At 42.7% G+C, this 18,210-nt stretch overlaps 4 protein-coding genes across 4 annotated transcripts in view; all 4 read left to right on the top strand.

The window, feature by feature from the left end:
• The window catches only part of kansl1a (KAT8 regulatory NSL complex subunit 1a), a 249,505-nt gene extending 234,181 nt beyond the window's left edge, over positions 1-15,324 (top strand). The window contains exon 16 of the transcript XR_013962968.1: positions 15,278-15,324. The gene's annotated coding sequence lies outside the window, so the exon portion shown is untranslated. The remainder of the gene's footprint in view (positions 1-15,277) is intronic.
• Positions 1-18,210, top strand: part of scn4aa (sodium channel, voltage-gated, type IV, alpha, a) — a gene marked incomplete at both ends in the record, with an annotated part of 64,808 nt that overhangs the window by 4,735 nt on the left and 41,863 nt on the right. Inside the window, 7 exons of the mRNA XM_080747086.1 lie at positions 399-527; positions 1,323-1,414; positions 3,876-4,157; positions 4,820-4,883; positions 5,672-5,813; positions 7,909-8,106; positions 9,431-9,601. Coding sequence (XP_080603212.1) covers positions 399-527; positions 1,323-1,414; positions 3,876-4,157; positions 4,820-4,883; positions 5,672-5,813; positions 7,909-8,106; positions 9,431-9,601 — 1,078 coding nt within the window. The remainder of the gene's footprint in view (positions 1-398; positions 528-1,322; positions 1,415-3,875; positions 4,158-4,819; positions 4,884-5,671; positions 5,814-7,908; positions 8,107-9,430; positions 9,602-18,210) is intronic.
• On the top strand, positions 14,315-14,782 carry LOC308303820 (mitochondrial fission 1 protein-like; the record flags this gene model as incomplete). The annotated part of the gene is made up of 1 exon (XM_080748318.1): positions 14,315-14,782. One exon carries the CDS (start codon positions 14,315-14,317, stop codon positions 14,780-14,782), a length of 468 nt encoding a protein of 155 aa, XP_080604444.1.
• On the top strand, positions 17,418-17,885 carry LOC308303818 (mitochondrial fission 1 protein-like; the record flags this gene model as incomplete). Its single annotated transcript, XM_080748317.1, has 1 exon — positions 17,418-17,885. The coding sequence occupies one exon, from the start codon at positions 17,418-17,420 to the stop codon at positions 17,883-17,885; it is 468 nt and encodes a 155-aa protein (XP_080604443.1).

The raw sequence follows: 18,210 nt of genomic DNA, 5'->3' as shown, positions 1-18,210 counted from the left end.
ATAATCGTCAAAACGCAATTATTTGAGGTAATCACAATCATTTCTCATAATCGTCATAATCATTTACATGTTCAGGAATGTTCATATAGTTTGAAACGCTTTCAAAAAGTAGTGGAGATAGCAGATCTACAAGCTCACAACGCATTGCATCGCGATGCGTTGTGAGCTTGTAGATCGGCTATGTCCACTATGAATGTATTTTTAGGTTATTTGTCATATTTGCCCTGTGCAACTTCCAAGCCAATCAGAAATGTCATTTTTTATTCATATGCTCCAGTGTTCAGTGAAAAAAACACAATTAATTGGTGTGACAATTAATCGTCTCGTAAAATGACGTAATCGTGAGAGCCTGTGCTGTGCTTGACAATTGGTGAACTGATGGTTAACTGTTTCCACAGGTATGTTTTTACTGGTATATATACCTTTGAGGCAACGGTCAAAGTGTTGTCCAGAGGTTTCTGTGTTGGGTCTTTTACATTCCTTCGAGATCCATGGAATTGGCTGGATTTCATGGTGATCAGCATGGCGTAAGTATTGAGGCACACTCATATCAGACAAGGATTGTATTATGCTATCTATTACAACAGCCGTTGTTCTTATCTTGGACATTATCCCTTGTGTTTGCTGCTGGCCTTATAAACTCAGCACAAAAAGAAAGGAAACTTGACTTCGGTCCATCATATCTCCCCTTTAATAATACCAATTTGCATTGTTTTTTATATAATTTTTATTGTTGATTCGTCACCTTTACAAGGAGGTACAGTGTGTAAGCATCGGGCATTCGTGGAATGAGCACCACAGCCAAACGTGTGGGTAGCGCCGACCCAAAATTTGCCAACATTCAGTCCATTATATCTCCCCTTTAATTATGCCAAATGGTATTGTGTTTGATATCATTGTTATTTTTGATTTGTCACCTTTACAACAAGGTACAGACTGTAAGGATCTGGCATTCGTGGAATGAGCAACACAAGCGTGTTTGGCTGTTTTTTTTTGGTATTATTTTTTGGTATTATTAGAATTTTTGGGTATTATTAAAGGGGAGATATAATGGACCGAAGTCAAGTTTCCTTTCTTTTTGTGCTTAGTTTATGTTTACCAAGCACTGCATGAACATTATCATCACACATGCCAGACCTCTCAAGCATATTCAAAATAAAACATGGGTACCGATCCAAAATGGATTGTTTATACATTTCTATTTTTCATTTATTTGTTGATATTACTAGGAGTTCAGGTATTTCAATGCGACCTACCGTATTTACAATACCTCTGCTCCCTCAGACTAATGGCTTGGGTTTCTTGTGGATGTCTTTCCTCAGATACGTCACAGAGTTTGTCGACCTTGGCAACGTGTCAGCCCTCAGGACATTTCGTGTACTTCGAGCCCTTAAAACAATCACTGTGATTCCTGGTAAGTAATGCTTCTAATTACAATCTAGAGCTCGGTTGCTTGTGCATTTATTTTCTGTCTGATTTATTCTGGGCTGAAGAGCTGATATACAGTATATCTTAAGGGTACAACGGTTTACAAAATGTATGGTTCGGTTCGATAGGCGATTTTAAGGGGTGTCCTAGGGTGCACGTGCACCCCCTGGCCGCCAGGCGGCCATTTTGATTTTTTTTTTTTTTTTTTTTGTAATGTAACTTTATTTTATAATTAATAATAATAATTATTTCAGCTTGCTTGCTTGCAATGTAAGACCTATCAGCTTGCTTGGCGGCGGCGCTGTTGGCAGACTTGGCAGGCACTGTGGGTGGGCTGTGAGATTAACACCTGTGCTGGCTGGCTGTGTGACTCTCTGATATGATGACCCACAATTCCTTGATTTCCTTATCTGTTTCCGCCCGCCTAAAACAATATGGATACAGCAGCAGAGCAGCAATAATGGCGAAACGAACTATAAATATAAAGACAATTGACCAATTATTTATAAAAAAGAGCAAACCCAGTGCCACAACCGATAATTCATCATCAGGAAATGTGAACACGGGTTCACTCGACACTGACAGTAATGCTAATGAACGCGAACCAGAGGAGTTGGACGGAGCTTGCAGCAGCAGTGATCCAGCCACCGACATCACTGTGGAAGGCTCGCCGTTGCCTGAGACCGGGGCCCCGGTTCGTCCACAGCAAGCAAGCTGTTTCTCTCTCTCTGTGTGTGTGTGTGTGTGTGTGTGTGTGTGTGTGTGTGTGTGTGTGTGTGTGTGTGTGTGTGTGTGTGTGTGTGTGTGTGTGTGTGTGTGTGTGTGTGTGTGTGTGTGTGTGTGTGTGTGTGTGTGTGTGTGTGTGTGTGTGTGTGTGTGTGTGTGTGTGTGTGTGTGTGTGTGTGTGTGTGTGTGTGTGTGTGTGTGTGTGTGTGTGTGTGTGTGGATAAGGAGCGGTGCTTTCATCTAGTATTGTAGGCTAGTATTGGGACCTTGTCTGCATTTTTTGTGTCGGTTTGTGTCTGTTGACATGCGAGGCAATGCGGTGGTCATGCTGCGCTGCGGTGTGAGTGAGTGTGAGAGAAAGAAGTGTTTGGGGCTGCTGGAGTTTAAAGTGAACAGCAAGCAATGATGATTAACTTGATGTTTGGCTTTATATGTCCTGGCTGTGCTGCCTCTGTCTGCAAAATAAGTAAATAAATCCTATAGATAGACATATGCTCATGGTGTCTAGAAAAAGAAGCACCTGTTTTACACTTTTTTTGTTTATATTGTGTTACATTTGGGTACAAAATTAACTGCAGAAATCCGCTAAAACAACATTACAAAACCGCTAATATCCGCAATTTCTTTCGCGCGCGCTCTTCGCGCGCACGCGAGCGTCGTGCACGCGCGCTGCGCGCGCGTGCGTGAGGTAATAGAGGTCGTGCACCCCCTGCTGGAACAGGCTAGAATCGCCTATGGGTGTCACGGTTCGATACAAAAAATAAACAGAAATTTCCTTGATTTATAAATTTATTTTTATAACTACGTATTTTTTGTATTTATTTTTTAACTTTGAACAATACAGTACCCAACCTCTAGGGTAGTGGTTCTCTAAATGGGCTTTGCGGACACCTAGGGGTCCTTGAGGAGGTTCCAGGGGAATGTGGATGTGGAGTGGTATTGTTGTGGATGGGTAAAGTACGCCAGCTTAATATGTTGGTGTTAAACTCCTGGTGTATTTTAGTTCTGCAATAAAAAAAACAAAAAATGGTTCATAACAGGTTCGGTACAGGGTTATTCGGTTCGGTATTCGGTAGGGCTGTCACAATTATTATATAATCGTCTAATCACAATTATTTGAGGTAATCGCAATTTATATTGCATAATCGTCATAATCGTTTCCATGTTTCCATGTTGAGAAATGTTAATATAGTTACAAACACTTTCAAAAAGTAGTGGAAATAGCAGATCTACAAGCTTTTCCACTATCAATGTTCTTTTTTAATTATGAAATGTTCAAATATGTCAGTAATTTCTTTGTATATCGTCACTGTCTGGCCAAAACCTCTTAACTCCATTTTTGAGGTTTTCGATTTTTTGGCATAAATCAGGGCTATTGAACACCCTGAGTGTTGGTTAAAATAATATTGAACCAATGAAAAGTAGTAAAAAGCCCTTCGGTCAAAACCTCCTAACTCCACTTGAGCTCATTTTACTGAAAATGAACATTTTGGAGTTGCGGGGTTTCGACCCGACAGCAGAGATATTCAAATTATGCGTCATGTGCAACGTCAAAGCCTAAAAGCCAAACAGAAATGTAATTGTCAACGACAAATACACAATTAAATTGTTAATCGCAATTATTTGACTGACAATTAATCGTCATGTAAAATGCCATGATCGTGACAGCCCCTTGTATTCGGTTAGATATTTTGCACCCCTAATTGCTTGTTTTTGTGCAGGTTTGAAAACCATCGTGGGTGCCCTGATCCAGTCAGTGAAGAAAATGGTGGATGTGATGATTCTTACCGTGTTTGCCCTGGCGGTCTTTGCCCTCATCGGCCTTCAGCTTTTCATGGGGAATCTACGGCACAAGTGTGTTCGATGGCCCATCTCCACCAACGAAACCACAAACTCCACCTTCATCTTCAACGACAACATGGCGTTCAACGGCACGACGGATTTCAACAGTACCACATATTCCAACAGCACTTTTGATTTTAAGGAATACATCGATGACAGCGGTAGGTTTAACCCATTCAGAACGGGTACACTATTATTGTGTATCATTATTTTATGCTTTAACTATTGAAAAATAGCAGACATACAAGCTCGCTGCGCGGCACCGAGTGCCGCGCTGCGAGCTTGTAGATCTGCTATTTTTGAAAAATCGTGAAAATTAGAATTTTGACCCGATTCTAGGAGTGTCTTTTGAATCCCTCTAAGATTTTTTGAAAAACCTATGTTTCTATGTCAGCAATCTGGCTCGCCATCGTCAAAGTAAATGTCCTTTTCACTTAACTGGAGCTCAGTTAGTCTGTTCTTGAGAGACTACTATGTCAGTGGTTCTCAAACCTTTTCATGTGAAGGACCCTCAAAATGATATTTATTTGGCCACGGACCCCCATCTCAAAATATCTAGTTCCAGCCAGGGACCACCCAGAAGAAAATTTTGAGTTACAAACGTTCACTTTATTAAGGCATATATTCAAAGATTTGCACACATTTTCACGACTTTTTCAAAAATAGCAGATCTACAAGCTCGCAGCTTGTATATCTGCTATTTTTCACTGGTTAAAGCATTCAATAATTCTAGGGCTAAATGGGTGGATATACATCGTGAGCTGTGTATTTTTTGGCCAGTGTAATGTATTTTAATTAAATTCCTCTTCTCCTTTGGTTATAGAGAATCACTATTTTTTAGAAGGCAGTTTGGATGCTCTTCTTTGTGGAAACAGTTCCGATGCTGGGTATGCAATTCTATTTCAATTTTGCACTGCAGGTTTTGAATATCACTAGTTTTAGTGATATATGCTGGTAATCCTGTGATAGAAATCCTCCCTTTGGTCTAATTAACATCTAGGCACATTTTCTTATATTGATTCCAAATGACTGTCCATGGGGTCTACTTGTTAGGCAGAAATGCCCCTGTTTCTCCAGCAGAACCCAGCAGCCCTCATAGCCCTCAGAGTGGAGCCCATAAGCCTATCGCTTTTGCGGTCAATTTTATCAATCTGTTATTAGTTGTCATTGTACACACATCCATGCCATCGTTGTCCCACACGAGCCACCACACTCTGCTAAACAGATGTTATGCTGTTATGTGTTTTGCCAAGTGCCGGAAAAGACGCACTGTGATTGGCCAGTACAGTCACTTTGATTGGCAGTTGTGCAGAATGTTCTCCCCAAAACATGATATATGACACTGTGGCGGCTCGCGTGGGACAACCAAGGCGTGGGTGTGTTTGTAATGACAATTCATGAAAAAATAAACTTTTGACCGCAACAAATAGTGTAAAAGTGATAGGCTTATGGGCTCCACTCAATAAGGGCTATGAGGGCTGCTGGGTTCTGCTGGGGAAACTGGGCGACAGGGGCATTTCTGCCGAATAGACCCCATGGACAGTCATTTGGGATCGATAAAAGTAGGAAAATGAGCCTAGATGTTATTTGGTGCAGAGTAAATGGAGAGCTTGGTGATGTGCGAGTAGGGATGGTTGCTGTGTAAACTGAATCTTCCCCACTACGTTGTTGACAGAAAGTGCCCAGAAGGATTCACGTGCATGAAGGCCGGAAACAACCCCAATTATGGCTACACCAACTTCGACTCCTTTGGCTGGGCCTTCCTCGCCCTGTTCAGACTCATGACTCAGGATTACTGGGAAAACGTCTTTCAGCTGGTTGGCACTTCCATCATTTGTTAATTTTTACTTTTGTGGTCATTTGAGCCCCCTTTCCACAGACATGGCCCAACACCACACCACACCACACACCACACCACACCACACCACACCACACCACACCACACCACACCGCACCGCCCACTTGTGCCAGGTTTTCCACTACAAGGACCTGGGTAGAGTGGTGTGAAAGTGGTACTAAACGTGGTACTAAAAAGTATCCAATCCAGAGTAGGTCTGAGCTAGGCCAAACAGGGCCAAACACTTCATAATGACTGATCACTCACTGACTTTTCAATTAGACCACCTGCATATAGTTGTAATGCATGATAATAGAGTCTATTGTATTATAATCACTGTTATAATCTATTATAGTGTATTATAATTATCATAGTAATACATTATAATCATTTATAGTGTATCATAATCACAGTTATAATCCATAATAGTGTATTATAATTAGGATAGTTGTAATACAAATTTATATTGTATTATAATCACAGTTAAAAGGGTCAATTTGTTTCTTACCGGAAAATGAAGATATTTTTATGTGGTGTGGTGTGGTGCGGTGTAGTGTTGTGTAGTGTGGTGCTAAAGCTGCAGTGGAAATGGGGCTTTACTCTGATGTTCACATTCAAAAGGTTGTGGCTCCTGAAACTGTGTGCGTATTGCTATAGGTTCTACATCTGGGGAGTTTGGAGGCCACACAATCTCATTGGCTACCCGCCCTCCCAGCTGATGCATACTCCACTTTAGAGCCGAATTTATTTCAGTTCGGCTCTGTCTAAACTACAATACGACGTCATTCAGAGATTCTGGGGGGCGGGTGTTACCGTCATTAACTCATTGCATGCCAGGCCCGATAGTCCCGAGATTATTTCAATGTCTTTCCCCGCCAGGCCCGATAATCCCGAGAAAAAAAAAAAGAAAAAAAAATATATCTCATGAATGCCTGAACGGATTTCCATTCGGATTTTTTTGTTTGAAAGCTGTGAGCAATGTGCAGACATGTGGTGCATTATCTAGGCATGGGTGTGCATGATCCGTGAATTACATGGAAGTCTATGGAGACAGAGGCAGGGGAGAGTACGAAGGTATTGTTAAATGGCGGGGAATGGCTGTTCGGTGCCGCCGAGATTTTGTGACTCCACGAACCGAAATAAATTTGGCTCTTAAAAGTGGAGTATGCATCCCCCCTTACTGTGAGCTTAACCACACCAAACCCATACTAAAAGACCATGTACACAGGAAATGCCTTGTTTGGGCATTTCCTGCTGAGATCAGCTTTACTTGTAGGCACTAAAAACCTCACCTGATGACGCGTCATGGTGATTCTGACTGGTGTCGTTTTGAATTATACCTTCTGATGCTATACCCTAGAGCACCTCGCCATCTTCTGTCTAGAGTAATTATTTCACTGCCTTTCAAAGAAAAAATACAAGTATTTCTCATGACTTTGAAACATTTATTTAAATACTTAACCTTTTAAATCAGTTTAATTAAAGGAGCTATAGTCAACTTTTTCATTGTAGGGCCGACACTTTGTTTACATCCTAGTCTATCCACAAGTTTCCGCGGGAGTTTACTGGAGACTATCAGGACCAAACTTCCGGGTTTAACAGCAGACATACAAGCTCACGTCGCGTCGCAGATGCAACCCGTTGTGAGCTTGTAAATCGGCGGCGGAACCTCGATGCAGACGTTTGCGCAATGCACTATGGGGCGTAGGAAACTCGTGGATAGACTAGAATGTAAACAAAGTGGCAGTCTGACAATGGCCAAAATGATTATTTTATCATTGTTTTACGCCTTTTTGTGGTTATTTTTGAATAGAAACACATATATGAAACTTTTATTTTTATAAAATATTTTCGAAACATTATTTTTATTTTAGCATCCGTTTTTCAAGAAAAAGTTGACTATTGCTCCTTTAAACACAACCTGTACTGGGTATTATAATGTAACCGGCTCTCACTCCCAAAGCATCACATTTCGATAGGTTGATTGGTTCAGGAGCCTCGATCTTGCCGTTTCAGAATCTTACCTTAGACCTCCTCAGTTTTCCTGGCTTTTATTTTTTTGTAAAAAACCCCAGATCCTTCGGGCAGCTGGAAAGACATACATGATCTTCTTTGTGGTGATCATCTTCCTGGGCTCCTTCTACCTCATCAACCTCATCCTGGCCGTGGTAGCCATGGCGTACGACGAGCAGAACGCCACCACGCTGAGAGAGGCCAGGGAGAAGGAGGAAGAGTTCCAACGGTTGTTGGAGCAGCTGAAGAACCAGGAGCAGGTACATCCTCATATTGTCGTTGTCGGGTGAAAACCTTGCATGTCCAAAACCGTTCGTTTTGTATTCATCATTTAAAAGAATTATCTAAACTAGTGAAAATAGCAGATCTACAAGCACACGTTGTGTGCTTGTAGATCTGCTATTTTCACTAGTCCTTTGCGACAGTCTTGTGTGATGAAGCAGGGCTTTGCTTTACGTAAAAAAAAAAAACATTCAAATTTGAAACTTGGAGATACAACTGAGTTAGTAGGGCCCAAGTTGGAGGATCCTTAATTATTTTATGCTTTAGCTATTGAAAAATAGCAGATATACATATACAAGCTCACAGCGCGGCACCGAGTGCCGCGCTGCGAGCTTGTATATATCTGCTATTTTTGAAAATGTGTGCAAATCTTTGAATATAAGTGAACATGTGTAACTCATATTTTGCTTCTGGGGGGTCCCTGGAACTAAATATTTTGAGATGGGGGTCCGTAGCCAAATATACATGTCATTTTGGGGGTCCTTCGCATGAAAATGTTTGAGTATCTCTGACATAGAAACATAGGTTTTTCCCAAAAAAAAAGGATTTGAAATATTCAAAGACTTGCAAGTTTTCGCGATTTTTCAAAAATAGCAGATCTACATAGCCTGACACTCAGCCTGAATTGACATTTCGTTTCACTCCATTATTCAGTCTGAACTCACTTCCACCGAAGGCGATTGCAGGGATGGGCGTTGCCAAAAAAAAGGCAGTCTTCAGCGATTGGTTCAGTGTGGCTGGCTAGTGGCTAGCCTGTTGCTTGCTAGTGCTAATTGCTAACCAAAGAAACAGTCAGAATAGGAGCACTACGAACTAGTAATCAAACACAACATAAAATGCCTGCTACTGGTGTTTCATAGCGAGATCGATACGATCGCATTTTACCGCAATTTACCGCATTTTATCGCGGCGGCGCTGGTGTACTTGGAAACACACATGAGTTCTGGGAAACCCCCACCCACGCTGATCACAAGACGCTGATTCACAACGCTGATTCGCCGATCGGATTTTCAACCGAGGCAGGCCTCTTCTTATGAGAGCGATGCTAGACCTGAATCGCCAAAACAAAAAATGTAAAGGGGTGTGGCTAACGATTCAGGGTCTGGAACTAGGCTAAGATCTACAAGCTCGCAGCGCGGCACTCTGCTATTTTTCATAGTTAAAGCACAAAATATTTGAAGTGAATCCTTGTACCCAGGGCCCAGAATTTGGTGCGACGCCCCTGAATGTAGCTTGTTATCGTTCATAGTAGAACAGTTGGACTTGAGACCGAGCGTAAAGAGAGGTATGTACGTTTGACAGGGCCAAGTATCTGGGAGCCGGGCAACTCTCACCAGTAAGAAGACCCTCACCAGCCATCACACGGCTGACGACGAGAGGAGCCTTGGCGACGAGGATGACGACGCCAAGGACTGCAGCGGGAGGGTCGTACCGCGCCTGATCATCAGATCACCTACCATGAATCTGGGAGAGGTCAGTCTGTCACCTTCCTGCTAGGGCTGCAACTGCAGCCATTATTTCCATAATCGATTAATCGGCTGATTATTTAAACCAGTGTTTCTCAACCACTGTGCCTTTGGTGTGCCCCTGAGAAGGGTCAAGTGTGCCCCTTGAAACTGCTTGAAAGCCAGTATTGTATTTATCATTTTTTAAAAAATGATTTAAACGATTTTAAGCACACAATGCCTTGCACCGCGAGGCGTTGGCACAGTCAGCTGTTTCGCACAATCAGCTGTTTTCACTACTGTTGTGCGACAGCCTTGTATGATGAAGCAGGGCTTTACTTTGCGAAGAAACGTACACATTTGAAACTTTGAGATACAAGGTTTCTTCCCGACAGTGACGATATTTACACCCCCGTATTATGTTGGTGTGCCCATGGATTCTTGGGACATGAAAAGTGTGCCCAAAAAGGTTGAGAAACACTGATTTAAACGATCGATTTTGGCGCTTATAAATTAGATTTGAGGTTCTTTTGGACATGTTCTAACAAAAAAATACATGAATTTGACATGAACAAGATGAATTATTCAGTAAATAAATAGATCATTTATTACATTTGGCTCATGCTGCCGATTAGGTTGCTAATAAAAGACAAATAAACAAAATAAATACCTTTTTCTGATAGCATAAATTTGATTAATTAATCGCTAAACATGTGTCAGGCTAAAGAGTAACAGCACTCTTTTCAAATAGGTCATTTAAAAATAAATATTCAAGTCATATCTTTTGTTCTTGACCCTATATTCCCGCACGGTATTGAAACAAATTGCAGCGATTAGTTGCCGATTCGATTACGATTACTAAATTAGTTGGCAACTAATCGTTGCACCTCTACTTCGTGCCATATAAATAGAATCCCACCACTTCAAACTAGAAAATACCATTCCTGAAGAAACAGTGTGGGTTCGAGTAGCATGCTAATAGTCCAGGCGTTTCGGGCAGTATTTTGATGGAATCGTGCATGGAAGAAGCATGGAATTTGGCACACAGTTAGAACATGCCATATGGAACAACTTTGGCTATAGGGGCATCGCAGATTTGTCATGGGAAACTTGTGGGAGCCAATCAAAGTTGGGCTCTCATAGACTTTACTATAGAGTAAAAAAATACACAAAAATAAATATGCTTTAAGTAGCATGTTTTTTTCAGGATTCTGAATCCAATGCAAACATTTGTTTTGCAGGAAAAACATTCCTTGAGCTAAAAACTGACCCATAATTTGGCAATAAAACTATGATTTAGTGATGAGTCATCACTTTTCACAGAATTGTGGCGGACGTTTCTTGGAAAGGAATGTTTTTCGTGCAAAACAAATGCTTGCATTGGATTCGGAATCCCGAAAAACACCTAGTTTGACCCCTCACATGCTACTTAAAGCATATTTATTTTTTGTATTATTTTACTCTATATATAGTAAAGTCTATGAGAGCCCAACTTTGATTGGCTCCCACAAGTTTCCCAAGACAAATCTGCGATGCCCCTATAGCCAAAAATGTTCCATATGGCATGTTCTAACTGTGTGCCAAATCTCATGCTTCTATTGTAAAGTGCACAATTTTTGCCTGAAACGCTCTGACTATAAGTACTGTATAGCATGATGATGATGCATAGACCCACATGATGTCACAGAGGCCATATTGTCCAATCAAAAAAGGGACATACGAATAGGGGACGTACCGGTACATATACACATGGACAGTGTATCAGACACTTTAATTTATTTACTTTATTACTTATTGTGGGCTCGCTTTAGTGAGCGCATTATTTTCAGTTTCTGCAGGAACTGCATTTCTAGTTACACACAAAGTCACGTGTTGGAGCGGCTAGCAAAGCTAAAAAATATATATAATTTTGTTACAATGGAGATATGGCTCTATTTTGCACCTGGATTATTCTGAGAATTCTACCTACATTATTAGTGTGGTTGCTATAGGCAAAACACTTTTGCTCTAGGTCCGAGAACTTCTATTCTATTCTATTTATCTATAAATTATGGAAATCTATGTCCGTGTGTCTGTCTGCGCTTACGCCATCCAATGAGAAAACCTTTGAAAAAAAACACAGAGTATGCAAAGTAAAGCCCTGCTTCATCAGACAAGGCCGTCGCACAAAAGTAGTGAAAACAGCAGATCTACAAGCACACAACGCCTCGCACCGCGAGGCGTTGTGTGCTTGTAGATCGGCTGTTTTCACTAGTTCAAATCATTTTCAAAATGATAAATACAAAACAAGCGGTTTTGGACATACAAGGTTTCCACCCGACAACGACGATATGCAATAGCGCAACGAAGTTTGACATCATTTACACATCCTACCTGGTTCGTGTTTTCCCCCCCCCCATTCTGAATTCCCATAGACATTTTTCATATGGCGTCATATAAGAACTGTGTTCCAAACATAAACAAATTATCTCAGCGGTTTGACTCATATGGAGTGATGACACCAACTGGGTGATGACGTCATCGTCACCATCAACAGCCAATGAGGGACCAGTATTCTTGGTGACGTCACCATCAATAAGTACGACCGGATATCAATTTCTGGCACATATTGCTGGCACATAAGTAGGACATATAGGCCAGGGATACTCAAACTTCTGAACCGGTGGGCCACATTACAAAAATGTCAAGGGGCCGCGGGCCAGTTGATAAAATTACTTGATACCTTCTCTTTTATTTGCTTTATTTCCACATAACTTAAGACAAGTGCAATGCACCTTATTTTATGTCTTGTAATTCCGTTTATATTCTGTCAATGACACTATTTGTAATCAAAGTAATTTCAAAGTAATTTCTCTATTTTATAATAATTCTGTGCAAGCATATTTCACAAAAACACAAAAACAAACTAATGGTTGTTGTCTATCTGTCTGCCTGCTATCAAGTGGGATAACATTTAAGATAGCTGAGCACATCTCTCATTCAATTGCTTCACAATGTTATTTATGACTTGGCCCACATTCAACACAAATGGCTTTTTACAGAAAATAAACTTGTGAAAACAGATTTAGTTATGGCTAAGGAAAATAAAATCAAACAATACTTAAAATAGATTCCTAGACTTTTTAGCTACCAAATGGCTAATGATGGAGTTGTTAAGTAGAGCTACACTACATCTATCTTTCATTTAATTTGCAGGCATTCAATGTCGTTTTGGGTATGCTCAGGCAGAGCCACTGGTAAAAAAAGAAAGAAAAAAAAGAAAAGAAAAATCGGCGAAAATCGGCGATTTCAATGGTCGCTTTCAAGATGTTTTGGCCATTATCTCTGGAACGGAAAGTCCAATCTGCTCAGTTTAAAGCTTGTTGGATGCGTGACTTCGAGGACATTAAGCTGGTGGGCCAGTCAAAATTGCTCGGCGGGCCGGAAGTGGCCCGCGGGCCGGAGTTTGAGTATCACTGATATAGGCCATACAAATGTATGTATGTGTGTGTGTGTGTGTCTGCGTGTCTTGTCTGCGTGTCTACTCAAACTGCCCTAGATTATGGGGCACGTCATAATATTGAGGCATATATAAGGGCCACGAGAGGGCCCGTCTATGCCCGTAGCATAGCATATGCCAGATGGGCACAGATGGGCATAAACGGGCATACCGGTATGTCCGATAAGCTTGAGGATTGGTAGATTGGTGAGCTTCACATGACATTTTGGCCGACCAGACTATAAATGGGCCAATCTCCGTGATTGGTTAAGTTTCACTTACTATAACTAATTGCAACCGAAGGTCGCAGTATACCATGAGAAATGTCGTAGCTTGTCCTTCCGTCCTTCCGTACAGGAAGTGATGTCACGTGACATCACCTCATCAAAGATCAAACCCTGGATATTCATACTGTCACTGTGACATCACAAGTGATATCACAGTGACAGTCCATATATGGGTATCCCTTTTATGCCCATATATGAAGATCCCTGATGTCATTGATATATATCACTGGCCAGATGGCAGATCTCCCAGATAGGGATCTCCATGTATGGGCATAAAATATATTGTATGTATATGGATACATATTATTATGAATAAAGGATAAATAAGTCCATATATGGTCATTCCCAGAAACACAATCCTTTTTATGCCCATATATGGAGATGTATGATGTCATCAATCCCAGGCCGAAAATGTTAATATTAAGCCCATATATGTATATGGATATATATATTAATAAAGGATAAAATAAATTAAATGTCCTTATATAGTATGGACATTCCCAGATGATGCCCTGTCTGTTAGGTTACCCCCTTATGCCCATATATGGATGCATCAAACCCAGGCCCTAACTCACCAAGGCCCTGCTTGGCTTTACTAATACGTTTTATGCCCATATATGGAGATTCCTATATTATCAATATTAAGGACATTATTAAGGATATTATGTTATCAATATTAAGGACATATCCGGGAATGCCCATATTTTGTAATGCCCATATATGGGCATGTTTTGACATAACATTGTTGACTATCATGCAGGGGTCTCCATATAGTGAGTAACTGGTCCCATGTACATCACTGGCCAGATGGCCATGAATTGGCGCGACCTCGCCCTTTAGGGAAAACCTAATTACCTCTAGTAATGTAAATTTCCCAGAATTTATATTTTTTGTCTAGTCTATGATGTCACAGGTGACTGACATCACAGCCTAGCCAATATAAAACAAGAACGACTTGCTCAGGTTTACCAGAACCATGGAGGCTGTTATAGGTGACCACGTGGCTCCCGAGGACCTCGTACAGGTTGACTACAAATACAACGCTGAGGTGCAAAAACTAGGGTCCGCGTCCGCAGACACCACCTTTGAATACGCGACGCATCTAATCAGGAGCAGATGCTCTGACCACGTCAAGAAGGGCGTCGCCCTGTTGCACGAGCTGCTCCAGAACGGAGAGGAGGACAACCCCAGGGACATCCTGTTCTACCTGTCGGCCGCCAACCACCGGCTGAAGGAGTACGAGAAGGCCCTGACGTTCATCAGGGCTCTGCTGAGGAACGAGCCGACCAACCGGCAGGCTCTGGAGATGGAGAGGCTCATCAACGAGGGCCTGAAGAAGGACGGCCTGTTCGGCATGGCGATCGCGGGAGGGATCGGCCTGGGCGTGGCCGGACTGGCCCTCAGCGTGTTGCTGTTAGTGTCGAAGGCCGTGAGAAGATTATAACAAGAACTGCACTCTGTCCAGGTGCCAAATTGCCTCTTGTGCACAAGTAGGCCATAGATGGCCGCCTGTTGTGCGCCAGCTGAGCGCGCCGTGAGGTGCGCTCAGCACTGGCATCACCGCTTCCAAAAAAATAAACTAAAAACATCTGCCATTCTAAATGCTGAGACTACCTGGTACTAACTGCTAGTCTAAATCCTCTTTGGGATTGACGTAGAGACGTCATGAGTTGCGCTCACCACTGGTATCACCACTGGTGATGCCAATGACATCACCACTGCCATCAGGAATACTGGTCCCTCATTGCCTGTAAATGATGACGTTGCCAGAGATGCTGGTCCCTGATTGGGCTACTGTATTAAACAAGAGAGGACACCGACATACATACCCAGCCGATCACAGTACTTGCAAGCTCTGCTTGCGCAAGTAACAAGAACAGGCTATATGCACAGCAGCCATTTTGGAGAGAAGTTGGGCTTCTTCCCTCTTCCTTCACAGGTGTTACCTATGATACTAATGAAGGCTCTGTTCCATTCCGGTCAAACAGTGAGGGTGCTGATACTGTTCACGTTGGCTCACTGGAAACACTGTTTGAAAGTGTGGTCCAGTTGCAGGTTCCAAATGACCCCTTAAAGGTGTGTGGGAGTCCTTGAAATAAAAGGTTTGAGAACCACTGTGTTACATGAAATGGAACAGAGCCTTCATTAGCATCATTGGTAACACCTTTGAAGGAAGTGAGAAGAGACCCAACTTCTCTCCAAAATGGCTGCTGCGCATATATAGCCTACTGCAGTCTGTCGAGGTGCCAACTTGGTGTACAAGTAGGCCATACTTGTGCGCCAGCAGAGCTCGCCATGAGGTGCACTCACCACTTGGTGATGCCAGTGACATCACCACTGGCATCACCAGGAATGCTCGTCCCTCATTGGCTGTTAATGATGATTGGGTTCGGCTTTAAACACACACGGCTACCTACCTACACACGCAGCCGAACGCAGTACTTGCGTGGTCTGCTGGCGCAAGTAACAAGAGAAGGGAGGGGGTTATGGGGTGGCTGAGCTTCTTCCTGGAAAGACTGACGTACTGACCATTGAAAAAAAAACACACCCGTGTGAAGTGAGCAGTGCAGATGATGATGATGATAGATCCACATGATGTCACATGTGGGGGGTCAAGTCCCGTAGCAGTACCTTCCACTATTACGCATTTGTTACCGTGGGAAAACCCTTGGAAGAACACATGGTCATACACACAAAACCACGTATTGGAGCGGTTAGCACTGCTCAAAAAGCCTTTATTCACCACACCCATGTTGTCAGGGAAATAACAACAGACAGGTTGGCTTGGTGAAACGCGTATCTCCACTAGGCTTGATGGAACTCCATATTCGGTCAGGTCTTTGACCCCATTTATCTAACTGCCCTAGATTATGGGGCACGTCATAATATTGGGGCATATATAAGGGCCACGAGAGTGCCCGTCTATGCCCGTAGCATAGCATATGCCAGATGGGCACAGATGGGCATAAACGGGCATACCGGTATGTCCGATAAGCTTGAGGATTGGTAGATTGGTGAGCTTCGCATGACATTTTGGCCGACCGGACTATAAAAGGGCCAATCTCCATGATTGGTTAAGTTTCACTTACTATAACTAATTGAAACCGAAGGTCACAGTATACCATGAGAAATGTCGTAGCTTGTCCGTCCTTCCTTCCTTCCGTACAGGAAGTGATATCACTTGACATCACCTCATCAAAGATCAAACCCTGGATATTCATACTGTCACTGTGACATCACAGGTGATATCACAGTGACAGTCCATATATGGGTATCCCTTTTATTCCCATACAGTATATGAAGATCCCTGATGTCATTGATATATATCACTGGCCAGATGGCAAAGGCATGGCCCATATCTGTGTGGCTGGTTCAGATAGGGATCTCCATGTATGGGCATAACATATATTGTATGTATATGGATACATATTATTATTAATAAAGGATAAAATAAAATAAAAAGTCCATATACGGTCATTACCAGAAACAAAATCCCTTTTATGCCCATATATGGAGATTTCTGATGTCATCAATCCCAGGCTGAAAACGTTAATATTAAGTCCATATATGTATATGGATATATATTAATAAAGGATAAAATAAATAATATGTCCATATACAGTATGGGCAATCCCAGATGATGCCCTGTTAGGTTACCCAATTATGCCCATACTGTATATGGAGATCCCCAGGCAGCAGGCCCTAACTCGCCAAGGCCCTGCTTGGCTTTACTAATACTAATACGTATCAATATTAAGGACATTATTAAGGATATTATGTTATCAATATTAAGGACATATCTGGGAATACCCATATTTTGTAATGCCCATATATGGGCATGTTTTGACATCATGCAGGGGTCTCCATATAGTGAGTAACTGGTCCCATGGCCATGAATTGGCGTGACCTCGCCCTGAGGTGTCTTACTAGTATAAAACGGGAAAAAGCGAGCGCAAACCTCTAATAGTGTCAATTTCCCAGAATTTATATTTCTTGTCTAGTCTATGATGTCACAGGTGACTGACATCACAGCCTAGCTAATATAAAACTAGAACGGACTTGCTCAGGTTTCCAGAACCATGGAGGCTGTTATAGGTGACCACGTGGCTCCCGAGGACCTCGTACAGGTCGACTACAAATACAACGCTGAGGTGCAAAAACTAGGGTCCGCGTCCGCAGACACCACCTTTGAATACGCGACGCATCTAATCAGGAGCAGATGCTCTGACCACGTCAAGAAGGGCGTCGCCCTGTTGCACGAGCTGCTCCAGAACGGAGAGGAGGACCACCCCAGGGACGTCCTGTTCTACCTGTCGGCCGCCAACCACCGGCTGAAGGAGTACGAGAAGGCCCTGACGTTCATCAGGGCTCTGCTGAGGAACGAGCCGACCAACCGGCAGGCTCTGGAGATGGAGAGGCTCATAAACGAGGGCCTGAAGAAGGACGGCCTGTTCGGCATGGCGATCGCGGGAGGGATCGGCCTGGGCGTGGCCGGACTGGCCCTCAGCGTGCTGCTGTTAGTGTCGAAGGCCGTGAGAAGATTATAACAAGAACTGCACTCTGTCCAGGTGCCAAATTGCGACTTGTGCACAAGTAGGCCATAGATGGCCGCCTATTGTGCGCCAGCTGAGCGCGCCGTGAGGTGCGCTCACCACTGGCATCACCGCTTCCAAAAAAGAAAATAAAAACGTATACATTATGACTAATGTCTAGTAGTACAACTGCCATTCTAAATGCTGAGACTACCTGGTACAACTGCTAGTCTAAATCCTCTTTGGGATTGACGTAGAGACGTTCATGAGTTGCGCTCACCACTGGTGATGCCAGTGACCTCACCACTAGCATCACCAGGAATACTGGTCCCTCATTGCC

This window comes from Nannobrachium achirus, assembly GCF_963921795.1.
Source record: "Nannobrachium achirus genome assembly, chromosome: 18".
NCBI classification, from domain to species: domain Eukaryota; kingdom Metazoa; phylum Chordata; class Actinopteri; order Myctophiformes; family Myctophidae; genus Nannobrachium; species Nannobrachium achirus.
This window is presented reverse-complemented; position numbering and strand designations above follow the sequence as displayed.